Genomic DNA, 13441 nt, shown 5'->3' with positions numbered 1-13441 from the left:
TGATTTTTAATCAAATATCAGTTAAAATGTACCCTTTTCTCTTTTTCTCTCAGGCTAAAGGGAAAATGGTTTCGTAACAATGAACAGATACTTATTGAAGAAGCAAAAAACAATTTTTCAACATGCTATGACTTTTTTTCATGACATTTTTCGACATACTATACTATGAATTTTTTTCTAGAAATGTTTCGACATACTATGCTATGATTTTTTTTCATGAACTTTTTCGACATGCTATATTATGACTTTTTTTCATGACATTTTTCAACATGCTATACTATCACCTTTTTTCATGAAATTTTTCGACATACTATACTATGACTTTTTTTATATACAATTTTTCAACATGCTATACTATGACTTTTTTCCATGAACATTTTCGACATACTATACTATCACTTTTTTTTTAGTAGTATGTACCCGAATGTGTCCTGTGCCACATCAAGGACCGCCTACTCAACTGACGTCCCGCTGGGATATGTGACGCATGTTAATACCAGGTCTGAACAGGGCCTGAGTAACTACTAGTGATCGTGACGTTCTAGAAGTCTTTTGAATGACTCGTTGGTACGAACAAAGGGAACCAAGCCGCAAAGTGTCCCGAAGCACTGCCAGACAAACAGAAATGCAAATCAGAATGCATTTCCAGCATGTATACTGTAACTCCAGATGGATATATGATTTAGTTTTATAGAAGGATGTATTGTATTTAGGAGAGAGATCAATACCACAAATGACAGGAGAGTTATCCCATTTTATTTTGAGGTATATACAGTAGTTCACATGTTAAATGTATAACGTTACTAGTTTTTTTTTTTCGTATCAAGTTTTACACCGAGGAAATACCGTTTTACTCACGGGGGAAAAACACACACAAGTCGCGGTTAACTCATGGTCACACCGATGAAATGCACTCTGGTTCAAATCTGCTTCCAGTTGTCGAGATATCTGAATTCACAAATTCATATATATATCATATATACAGTATATACTGTATATATACATGGTTTTTATTCTGGAGCATTTTTAAAAATCTAGTGTACTCTTGCTATTTTCTCAAGATCAAACCGGTTTGAACATTTTTACACCGGCCCAACTCTAATGGCAAATAGTTGGTTGTTGCTATATTAATGCTCTGGATACTGATTTAGCGCCTTTAAACTCAAATTCAGTCGCAACAAAAAGTCAGAGGACCTCTGGACACGAGCCACTGTGACAACAATATAACTCCCAGTGTATGTAACTTTATCATAGATCATTCTAACAGTACATCTGTGAAGATTCTCAGCCATCCAGGTCATGGTATACAACATGGGGCAACTGAACTTGCTTTACATTCTTGAGCATGTTAAAGGGATAGTTCGGGTGTTTTTAAGTGGGGTTGTATGAGGTACAGTACTTATCCATAGTCAGTGTATTACCTATACAGTAAATGGCGGTCGGCACACCCCCATCTTGGAGAAAGAGACAGGAGTACCAGCACGGGAGCAAAGCAATAAAGTGTTGTGGACGGGGCCTGCAGCAAAACACCTAAAAGAAAGGTTCACCTTTAAGTGTACGCTACATTGAGAAGATTTTCACAGCTTTATCTTGCCGTCAGACAGCCCTTTCCTTCTCCTTTCCGACAGGGAACTGAACTGAAAGTGAAACTTATCTTAGCAGAAGACAACTTCGGCCCTGAGTTTTTACTTTTTGTGACTATGTAGATATGGCACACATTTCCAGACAGTCTCTCCTGATAGAGATTCATAGTTTTGCACTCGGCTGTTCACATGAAAAGTGACAGAAATAGTTGTGTCAAGTATGATCCGACAAGCACTTCTGATGGAGTATACTGGCCCCTTAAACGACCCAACAGAGGTTAAATGCCTGGGACTCCCCAGCAGTCAGTCAGCACGGAAGAACCCTTTTGGATGAGCGGTGAAATGTCTTCAATAATCTGAAGCAAGTTAATTAATCTAGCACTGATTTCTGGATATAACAAGCAGCTCTATGAGGCAGTGTTTCACGTGTATTGGCCATGCAAACATTTGCTAATTGGCACTAAACACAAAGTACAGCTGAGACAGACGGGAATGTCATGCGTTTTGGACGTATTTGGTCATAAACCAAAGTATTGGAAAAATTTAAATTGTGACCCGATAATGGTGCTGGATGAAAAGTTAGGGGATCAAAATTGTTCAATAAAAAACATAAGCATCTACCTCATGGTGCCGATACACTAGATCCCTAGAGCCATGGCATTAGCATGACTAAAACTATGCTTAACATTGTAATGCGTAAATGTGTACAACAAATCTGTTTTCTGGCAACCCTACTTACAACATACCACACAGGCTGTGCATGCAGCAGCTATCTGGAAGATGACTTTGGTAGCAAAATGTAAGAGGAAACACAGGACATTGGACTATCTCGATCCCCTTCTGTCTGGTTTATAGTGAAGGTTTCTATGGAATCCTGAGGCTGGTATTCATCGGTGCTTCTTTCTAAAGATGTTCCCCCCTGAAGCTCAGGACCTGAGTTGAACTGCTGATCCCAGTGCTTCATTATCAGGCTGTATGATGGGATGGGAATTACACTTCTGAATGGAGAAGATGGCAACCCTGACTGAGATGGGACGGCTGTAGTGGGTACAATTAGGGGTGGTGGGGTGCACTTTTCCAAGGGCTGGAATAAGTAATCCTTTGGAATTTGTGCAGAAACAAATGGCATGTCCTCCTGGCAAGCAAAACCATTCATTGGTGCTCCTGTACTATGATGCAGCTCCGGAACATCCAGGATATCTGCTTCACTGTGGTAACACTGGTCCACGTGAAGAGGACGAAATAAATGTTCACCCTTGAAAAAAAAAACAAAGACCTCACATTAATTTAGGGGGTGGTAGCTGGGCGTGCAAAAATGCAGACACATACAGTACATGGACAGCTCAGCGGACACCACAGACGAGTAGTAGTTCTGTTAATACTGTCCGCTTGGAGGACTCGTTCCACACAATGTCTGGTCACCGTATACTGTATGTTCACCATCTTAGTTGAGAGAGTACCATTTACTAAGTAGCACTAAACGCAAAGTACAGCTAAGGCTGATTGGTTTATGATCAAATACCTGCAAAACTCAAAGTATTGGACAAGTATAAAATGTGTCGTAGATGAAAAGATAAGAGATCAACAAAATTATTACAATTCGTCTCGAGGGGTACATGAATGTGTGCATCAAATTTCATTGCAATCCTTCCAACAGTTGTTGAGATAAGCCACAGTGTTGGACCATCAGACCGGGCATTGCCATCTTTAGAGCCACACCACTAGCATGGCTAAAAATAATGCACAAAAACAAAGCATCAAAAGCAGAGATATCCTGACTTTAAACCTGCAGTAGGCAGAATGTTTTTGGCGTCATTGGGCAAAAATTCCATTATAACATTTCAGCGTATTGTAATTCAAGTGTTCTGAGAGAAAACTAGACTACTGCACCTCCTCATGGCTCTGTTTTCAGGCTTTAGAAAGCTCCCTGCAGAGCCACTCGATACATTTTCTTTTACTAGTGGAGTGCCCCTTTAAGACATGGTTGTGAGGACTTACCGTTGATGTCAACACCGGCTTCGGGATCGGAGGATAGACCTTCTGTTTGATACTGTTGGATGTAAGAATGCATGGAAATAAATCACACAGGTTATGGCAACGACATGCGCTCATTCAAACGGAAACGTCAGAGGCAACATCTGAGCAAATCGCACAGAAAATGAACGTGTTTTGCCTGCTTACCATGTCCAGTGTCTGTAGAGAAGGAAGACGATGAGGATAAGGAGAACAAAAACAGTGATGACTGGACTGATGACTGGACTGATCAAGTTATCAGCTGGTGAGATGAGACAAAACAGCCCAGATGAGGAAAAGCAGAAAATCAAATAAAGCAACAAATTTGATTATGTTTTCATAAGTTTTACTAAATAAATGGATTTGTACAAAAGGAGACATGGTGGTCTTTAAGGGGGAAAGAAGCAACATACTCGGTGTATTCAAGGTGGCAGTAAAGGATTGAGTGCCACATTCTCCAACTGCTGTCTTTGCCTTCACTGTGAATGTGTAGGAACTGATTGAAAGTTTTCTCGCTGTCAGACTGGTGGCCTCAGGATTATCTAAACCAAGCAAAGGAGATTGTCATTACTAATAAACATTCTGAAGAACCATCAAGATTACAATTGAAAGTACTTTTCAACTTACAAGGATAACTTTTTCGTGTTTAACATTTTGTTACTTCCACTCTTGAAGCCACTTTCTTTAAATGATAAATGGCAATTTTGTGTTGTATATTGATGAATGATGAATATAAGACAGGGAAAATTATGTTTTTTTTATCATATCATGTCTATATTATCTAATATCTGTGAATGTATCTACAGATTGAGAATGTGTAACAGGTCCTGTATGTAACCCTGGTTCTCTGTGGAATGTCAACAGAAAATAACGGGGGTGTCACAATACCTGTGCTGAAATTGACAATATTGTTGTTGTTGTTGTTGTTGTCCAAACAATACAGGACATATCCTTGGATGAAAGCAGTCTGCTCTCGTAAAGATATTTTGTCCCAGGATACCTCATAATCTGAATCCTGCTGTTTCCCCTTCAATGATTTAAACAGGCCGTCTTGTATTCCTGACAAAGCGAACATGGGTGAAACATTTTATTGTGCTGAAACATTTATTAAGCAAACAGTCCTCCACAGAAAAGACAAACAATTCAATCTTACTTTCCTCCCTGACATAGCCCTCTCTTATTTCTAGTAGCACTGGAGCTCCTTGGGTGCAGGCATATATGGACAACGAGTATCTCAGTCCGTTTTTGAAGGTTTCTGAGGTGAAGAAATAACAGGACAGATGTATTGTAACATAAGGACATTTTACAATACATAACCGTTTTGTGGGCAAAGAATAAGACTTACTTGAAAATATATTGGCTTTAGTCTCATTGGGAGGCACTTTCAGCCACTCCACAATGCACTGCCCGGTTGGACACCAGTCCACGATGTAGCCACAGCTGGCTGTAGGGCTGGAAGACCAGGACAGGTTGAAGCCACCGTTACTGCCAATGATCCAAGAAGTGTTCACTCTGGTTCTGTCTGAAAATGAAGACTCTTTGAAAGTTAGATTTGACATAAACATATAGCTGTATGAATGAAAATAAGACCTATACTGAGCTACCTGCTATTATAATACTTCCATGCCTCATCCTGAGCTTCCATTTAGGATAGAGTTACTCTATTGGGGCTTTTATTTTGAAAAAACTCCTTCTGAGTTCCCCCTTAAGGGCGTTTTTCATTTCACCTAGAAGTTGTATTTTTGTTGTCTAAACCTAAAGAAGTTGTAGTTTTGTTTCCTAAACCTAAAAAGGTTGTAGTTTTGTTGCCTAAACCTAAAGAAGTTGTAGTTTTGTTGCCTTAACAGGAAGTTGTATTTTTGTTGCCTAAACCTAAAGAAGTTATAGTTTTGTTTCCTAAACCTAAAGAAGTTGTAGTTTTGTTTCCTGAACCTAAAAAGGTTGTAGTTTTGTTGCCTAAACCTAAAGAAGTTGTAGTTTTGTTATATTAACAGGAAGTTGTATTTTTGTTGCCTAAACCTAAAGAAGTTGTAGTTTTGTTTGCTAAACCTAAAAAGGTTGTAGTTTTGTTGCCTAAACCTAAAGAAGTTGTAGTTTTGTTATATTAACAGGAAGTTGTATTTTTGTTGCCTAAACCTAAAGAAGTTGTAGTTTTGTTTGCTAAACCTAAAAAGGTTGTAGTTTTGTTGCCTAAACCTAAAGAAGTTGTAGTTTTGTTTCCTAAACCTAAAAAGGTTGTAGTTTCATTGCCTAACCCTAAATAAGTTGTAGTTTTGTTTCCTAAACCTAAAAAGGTTGTAGTTTCATTGCCTAAACCTAAAGAGGTAGTAGTTTTGTTTCCTAAACCTAAAGAAGTTGTAGTTTTCTTGCCTAAACCTAAAGAAGTTGTAGTTTTGTTTCCTAAACCTAAAAAGGTTGTAGTTTCATTGCCTAAACCTAAAGAAGTTGTAGTTTTGTTTCCTAAACCTAAAAAGGTTGTAGTTTCGTTGCCTAAACCTAAAGAAGTTGTAGTTTTGTTTCCTAAACCTAAAAAGGTTGTAGTTTCATTGCCTAAACCTAAAGAGGTTGTAGTTTTGTTTCCTAAACCTAAAAAGGTTGTAGTTTCGTTGCCTAAACCTAAAGAAGTTGTAGTTTTGTTGCCTAAACCTAAAGAAGTTGTAGTTTTGTTGCCTTAACAGGAAGTTGTATTTTTGTTGCGTAAACCTAAAGAAGTTGTAGTTTTGTTGCCTAAACCTAAAAAGGTTGTAGTTTCGTTGCCTAAACCTAAAGAAGTTGTAGTTTTGTTGCCTTAACAGGAAGTTGTATTTTTGTTGCCTAAACCTAAAGAAGTTGTAGTTTTGTTGCCTAAACCTAAAGAAGCCTTTCTGTTTGTGTTCAAAATGTGACGTTTCATGAAGTTTCACTTTCACTTTTACAACGTAGTAGGCCCCTATTGACCCACATCTATGGTGCTTATAGCGACTGATAACGCCTATTTAATGGCCTGATAACAGTCAAATTGGGTGATTGAAAGTGAAACTCATCTTTGCTGTCTTCAAAGCCGTTGACAAAAACAGTACAGATAAGTTTCACTTTCAGTTCAGTTGAATGAGTCAGCATTCAGACAATAAGAATAAACCCGTCAGATTATAGTGACCTTTCAGCCTTGTTGCTAGAAGGCTTAACGCAGGTTTAAATTCTTCCTTAACTGTAATATGTGTTAGCTTCATACCTGGATTGAGGCTGGGGATGGTGATGTTTGATGGGGGTGAGCTGCCGTTTATATTCCTGGCTGTAACTGTGATGATATACTCTTCAGTGGGGTCCAGACTGAGAGCATGACTGTGGTTGTTGGGAGCCACTTTGGTTCTATTTTGTCGTTCTCTCTCTGTGGTCTTTGTCCAGGTCACTTCATAGTCTTCGATGTGTCCATGACTCTGGTTGTCCAGAGGCACCTGCAGAGAGGTAGTCTCACATGCCAGACCTATCTCCACAGCACTGTGATAGCGCTATAGAAAGGTCTGGCTCCACACATTATCGCTCTGCTATACAAGAAAAAAACACACTCTGGTTTGTTTGTATTTCTTTAAGGGGGACATATCATGCTCATCTTCAGGTTCATACTTGTATTTTGGGTTTCTACTAGAACATGTTTACATGCTTTAATGTTCAAAATACACATTATTTTTTTCTCATACTGTCTGTCTGAATATACCTGTATTCACTCTCGATCACGAAACGCTCCGTTTTAGTACATTTCAACGGAATGGCAACGGAATTGCGTTGCTAGGAAACAGCTTTGGGTCCATGTTTACTTCCTGTCAGCTGATGTCATTCACATACACTGCAACAGGAAATAAACTGGGACACATTTAGAATGTTTACGTTTAAAACTGTTTAAAACTGTTGAAATTGTCTAAAATTTGTAGATTTGTGACATCACAAATGTACAGAAATCCTGACAGCTTGTTTCAAACGCACAGTTTCTGAATACGGGCTTTGTGTATTTCTCCGTATATTGAGCGTTTTGATACTTTCACAGTATTTATATAGCACTTAAACCTGCTTTATAATATAAAGACATGAAAATCTCACTTTTTACAATATGGGACCTTTAAACCAATCGCAGTTGTCTTGGGTGGTGCTAAGCACACGATGCAGCAACGGTGCCCTTGCAAAATAGATAGCACAGATCAGCACGAGTTTTGAAGTGTGGGGGGGGGGGGGGGGGGGGGGGGGGGTAGTAGTTTTGGATGACATAATACAGTGTTTCCCCCGGGAGTTTGAGAGACTGTGGTGTGGTGTTCCCCCAGAAGAAAATTTGGATCATATTAAAGTTAAATGCATCAATCTGGAGCACTTTGAGAGCAAAATGAAGAGGCTGATGAAGAGCTTGGTGCTCTAGTGAACAATTATAAAGGTTGTATGGTTACAAATGCTGATGGCAAAACGTCACATGGTAAACGAGACGGGGATGCCAACATTGCCACAGACCCCTCGCACTGAGGACAGTCCGCCTGGGTTGACATCCCGTCTCTCCCCCACAGGGATTTTGGTCCAAATGCTCTGCAGCACTTTTCCCGAAGGTCAAAGGTAAAACATTATAGTGGTTCACCTGGTGAACTAAGGAGTTAAAGGACAAGTGTCCTGCTGAAGGAGGGTAAGAGAGCTTTTTCACAATCTGGCAACCAAAAATGTGTTCTTATTAACAGCTTATTACTGATCTATTAAGAATTAGTGAATGATTAAACCTCTAATTACAAGTTATAAAGATTAAGCCCAATAGTCGGACTTACTTTCCAGATGGTTATAATCTTTTTGTCCTTCATCTGCATCCACACATCAAGAGCATCTGGAACTGTGGGACAAATAGACAATCAGTGACCAGAACATGGAATCAGTATCTGTTAAATTGCCATTATGGGTTATTAAAAGTTTCAAAATGTTTACTTTTTTTTTTTATTACTTACCATCACCCTTTGTGTGCAAGTTGACAGTTGTGCTCCAGTCACCCCACTTCCAGAAATTATGCGTTGTTCCACATCGTACTGTCACAATATATTTCCAATTCGGTATCAGGTCATTCAAAACTACAAACTTAAGACCGACGCCAAAGCTTTCTTGTGTTCTCTGGGAACACAATATGGGAAAGAATGATGATGATGTTAGTGTAGTTCAGAGAAGGATCTTACCAACCGCCCTAACCCTCCTTTGTAACTATGTCAGTTGTTGGGCTCATTGCAATTATTCATAGGCAAGTTGTAGTTTTGTTGCCTGAACCTAAAGAAGTTGTACTTTTGTTGCCTAAACCAAAAGAAGTAGTAGTTTTGTTGCCTAAACCTAAAGAAGTTGTAGTTTTCTTGCCTAAACCAGAAGTTGTAGTTTTGTTGCCTAAACCTAAAGAAGTTGTAGTTTTCTTGCCTAAACCTAAAGAAGCCTTTCTGTTTGTGTTGAAAACATGGCGTTTCATTCAGTTTTACATGTTACGTGTTGCTTTTAAGTTTCACTCTCACTTTTACAACGCAAAAAATTAAATTTTCATACGTTTTCATCTCTAGATCCTACTTTAAAAACCATTCTAATGTCTCACCTCTCTGGTATTTTTATCCCAGTTAATGTTTACTTGGCATGTTATACTGAGATTATTGTACTTTGGCACCGTCCACCGCCACTCCAGGCTGACATTTCTGGCATTCACAGTTGAAGCTGTGACTTCGTTTGGAGGGCGCATGTGCACTAAAACAAAAGACAAACAACAATCAGCTGAGCTTAATGATTAAAATGAGATGTCAATAACCAAAAAAAAAACACCAAATAACACCATATTTTTGTAAAGGTATACAGTACCTCTTTTAATCAGGTCTGCAGTGTCTGAAAGCTCCACCTTCCCATACCCACTCTTTGCTGTGAAAGTCCAGTTTTTCTCACCAACATCTACTTGCACTTCTTGAGAGCATCTCAAATTCACCATCTTTGTACATAGACTGAAATACAAAAAGCCAAGAGAGTCTAACTTTTCATTCAATGCAAATAAAATACTCGAGTCCATCCCACAATATAAACATGCAGGCAACCAGGACTACACCTCAAATATGGAAGCAAACAAAGGCCTTAGATTCTGAATTTGTAAGCAACTGAGCGACTAATTCCATCCATTAGTTATACCCGTACTTATACTCGTAGCTATTTCATCACTGAAATTCACTTATGAAAAATGTTTGAGGCGAGAAATCAACTGTGTAGATTTTGAATATTGACAGTTTTACAATATTAGTTGGCGAATCGAACATTTGCTCTGACTTTTTCGGCCCTCCAAACGAACTCAGAGCGATTAGTCAGCATTTTTTTCGAATACTATGTGAACACTTCAAAAGAACTCAGACCCTCTGAAACAAGGGGGAGGTCTGAGTTCGGTTTGCTTCAAGTCTGCGTTGCGGTTCGCTTAACCTGTACGTTGTGAACACAAAGCGCCCCAGGTTCGCTTTAGGGATGTCACGAGAACCGATACTTCGGTACCAAGTCGATGCAAAAATTCTGAAGACGTGACGGTACTTGTTTTTCTACAGTACCTCGGGTACCGTATGTACCGTCAAGGCTCTAGACTAATGGCGTCCCGTCATCCCGGGGACGAAAGAAAATGTGTTTGGATTTTGGTGAGAAACTTGAATAAAAACAGTTGTTTGAAGGAGATGTTTTTACAGTTTTAGAGACACTATGCATGTCCATGTTACGACCACCGCTTGAGGAGAGAGAAACATGCCTTTCTGTCTGTATCAGTCCTGCTCCCAAATGCTAGTTATGATTGTAATAAATGATGAAAAAACACATTAATAATCGCATTGATTGCACAGGCAGGACATCCTAAAACATCCTAAAACATCGTAAAACGGCGGTGGCAGCTACTTGATGAAAGCGCTGCATTTTCCATATACACCACTCAGATGTTTATGGGCTTAAAGAATTTATATCATTAGGACTATGTGGGTCTGAGCTCCAGAGAAACTCTAGTGTGAACAGAAAGAGGACTGAGGCCCCATCAGAGCTGAAGTGGACCAGAAAGAGAACTGAGTCCTCTTTCAAATGAACGGACAATGTGAATGAGTCCCTTTTCGGTTGTCCCACTTTAAGAGGACTGAGTTTGGTTCGTTTAAAAAGGACTATATGTGAAAACCCCCTAAGATTCAAACCCTTACCCTTGTTTGTTTCCATACTCATCCGGTTTATTTTTAATATACCTTTCAAGCAGCTGATAACTTATGTTTTTCCACCTCGTTTTCCTTCCTTCTGTCCAGTAACATTCGACTGATTCCAGATCTCGAGTTTCACACGTAAGGTTGCTGTAATCAGGTGGGTCTAAGTGATGGCAAGTATATATATATATATATATATATATATAAAACAAAAAAAAAAACAGCCAGCATTTATTAACAAGACATATTTAAGAGTCCAAAATCCCAAAATTCAGGACATTACTAAATCATACTTACAGTCAACTTCAACAACAGCCCCATTACGGTTATTACTGTTGTCTTCTGTTTCACAATACACAATAAAGGTATCATATTTTGGTAACCGGTTCAGGAGGACGGTCAAGGCATGTGTCTGATTGCTGATCGTGGTAGCGTTCATATTAGCTCTACTATACTCAGACAGATACATTTTTTTAAAAACTTTCCCCGCTGGCAGAACGCAGCAGAAGGTGACTCTACTGCCAATCATGAACGTTTTGTCCCTTGGAAAAACCTCTGGTCTTTCTGAGGTTTCCATCCCTGCAAAAGCATAATAATAGGACATAATAAGCATCTGAAGGAGTGCCATGTCTGTCAAATATGTAATAATGTTAGCTTTTATTATGTTTTTGATGATCAAAACATGGAGATACGTGAGCGGAATATTTACCAGGAAGAGTTTGTTCTTGTTTCCATGGGCTTTTATGGTTTTTGTGTCGGGAACGGAGCCTGACCGAATGGGAAGCGCACTCCAACGCCAAATAGGACGTCCAGTTCCAGGAGTGAGTAGATCCTATCTGGTCAGGCATCACAGCAACTTCCTCCTAAATCATTTTCATAACCAAATTAAGCAGTGTGTTCATTTTTGCTACTCCAAGGGCCTGTATTACGAAGCAGGATTTAGGGTTAGCGAGGTAACTTCAGGGTTTTCATTCCTACGATGGTGGTTCACTTCTTACCGGGGTAGATCGCCATGGTAACTAATGTTGAACAGCTATAACCTGCTCCGGAGCAGGTTAGGTACCAGATAAGAGACGTATAAAAGCACCGCCTACTGACAAATCGGAGCTCGGTGCACAGATTGTATGATAATATTACACAAATACGAAGAAGTTACAGTCATAATCCAGGAAATCTGAAAGCGACACAGTTTAAACTGACAAATGCAGGAAGGACAACTGGATTAATGCTGCGGGTGCTTACCGCTTTGAATTATGTTTTTATATTTATTTTTTACTTGTTCTCAGGTCCGTTTCACGCCATCGGAGTCGGGGACGCAGCTGAAAGAAGGCTGAAATAGTCATACACGCTGTTTCATTACTTAAGGGTGTAATGAAGTGTAATCTAATCATCCATTATATTCTGAACGTTTTTTATAATATCTGCCATATCTAGATGACTAGATCTGACTTTTGAGTATTCTGTTAAATTAATAAGTGATAATTTACGCATTCACACATCGGCATTTATATTATTTTGCCAGCTGTCCTTCCTGCATTTGGCAACTTCAACTGTGTTACTTTTAGTCCAGATTATGTGTGTTTGAATTCTTCGTATTTGTCTTATATTACAGTTTGCAAAATGTGCCGCTCTGCTGACAGTATACTTGTCCATGTTTGTGATTGGTCACATGCTGCAAACACCGCCCCTTTCATAGCCAGATTGAGAAACCCTGAGTTGATTCTTTTCCCTAGTTGATAACCAGCGCCGTAGGACCGCTTGGCGTGATCTCGTTTGTTTGGGTTAGTTCAGCCAGATAACGAGAAGATACCCTGCGGGTATGCTGAACTCGCTTCGTAGTACAGGCTCCAAAAACTGAGGATATTGTTATATGGAAGTCAACAACGTTGGTTTTAATACAAATTAAGTCTTACATAATGTTCTTTTTTGTCGGCTATGAGAACCATCAGCTCATAGATCAGCACATCCTGTACTGCAGAGCATGACGGCTCATCTTGCCATGTTATCAGGATCATCTGGTCAGAGCTGGTAAGTGTCAGATTCTGAGGTCCACAAAGGGAGTTACCTGAGGAAAAAAAGATTACAGTACATTTGAATGGACTGTCCTCATCAGGACTGGCTTCATACTAATCTAACCATGCTTGTTTAGTCTTTATTTAGCCTTAATTCCATCATCTGTAACATGCAGACACAGTGTATCCCCAGTTTGTTTGTGTTTGGTAGTAAGTCATGTTACAGTCTATATACAACTTTTTGGTTAAATTAAAACACGGACGCTGCATTGTTAAGTTTAATTATTGTTTTATTGGCTTAGTTCTGCATTTTAGTGAGGTTATGTGCTGTGCCGAGGCTTCGGGGCGCGTGTCGAGTAATCCAGGAAGTTTTCTGTGAAGCGCGTATCGAGGCTTGAGAACTTATTATTCCTGAATAAAAAGGAAAATGTCTCCCATCTATCATTTTCCTATAGTTACACAAACACATTCATTGCCACATATCTGGAATGTATCTGCCTGTTTAACACTATTTGCCTCGTGAAAATGAAACCCTTTTGAGAACCAATTTGCTGGATCTTCATCTCGCCATCACCATTAACCATTGTTAAGTTTAGTTATTGTTTACTGGCTTAGTGACGTTAATCATTTTTCCTTCTCTCCTACTCGCCACTATGTGCTCCAC

General features: G+C 39.3%; 1 protein-coding gene across 4 annotated transcripts; it reads right to left on the bottom strand.

The window, feature by feature from the left end:
- Positions 1–734: 734 nt before the first annotated feature.
- LOC119478694 (leukemia inhibitory factor receptor-like) lies at positions 735–12916 on the bottom strand. 4 transcript variants are annotated; one of them, XM_037753603.1, is made up of 17 exons: positions 12679–12904; positions 11475–11628; positions 11063–11344; positions 10811–10928; positions 9423–9559; positions 9166–9311; positions 8546–8705; positions 8372–8433; positions 6808–7030; positions 4942–5133; positions 4750–4851; positions 4485–4655; positions 4010–4138; positions 3765–3858; positions 3582–3633; positions 2706–2838; positions 735–2612 (listed from the first exon to the last, which is right to left on the bottom strand). In XM_037753603.1, exons 1-17 carry the CDS (start codon positions 12778–12780, stop codon positions 2353–2355), a joined length of 2517 nt encoding a protein of 838 aa, XP_037609531.1. In that variant the 5' UTR covers positions 12781–12904; the 3' UTR covers positions 735–2352. The 4 variants fall into 4 exon arrangements, with proteins under 4 accessions (XP_037609531.1, XP_037609529.1, XP_037609530.1 ...); XM_037753601.1 differs by having other exon boundaries at positions 735–2838; positions 12679–12916; XM_037753602.1 differs by having other exon boundaries at positions 735–2838; positions 4942–5118; positions 12679–12905.
- Between the last annotated feature and the right edge of the window lie 525 nt (positions 12917–13441).

Source organism: Sebastes umbrosus, chromosome 19 (assembly GCF_015220745.1).
Source record: "Sebastes umbrosus isolate fSebUmb1 chromosome 19, fSebUmb1.pri, whole genome shotgun sequence".
Taxonomy (NCBI): domain Eukaryota; kingdom Metazoa; phylum Chordata; class Actinopteri; order Perciformes; family Sebastidae; genus Sebastes; species Sebastes umbrosus.
This window is presented reverse-complemented; position numbering and strand designations above follow the sequence as displayed.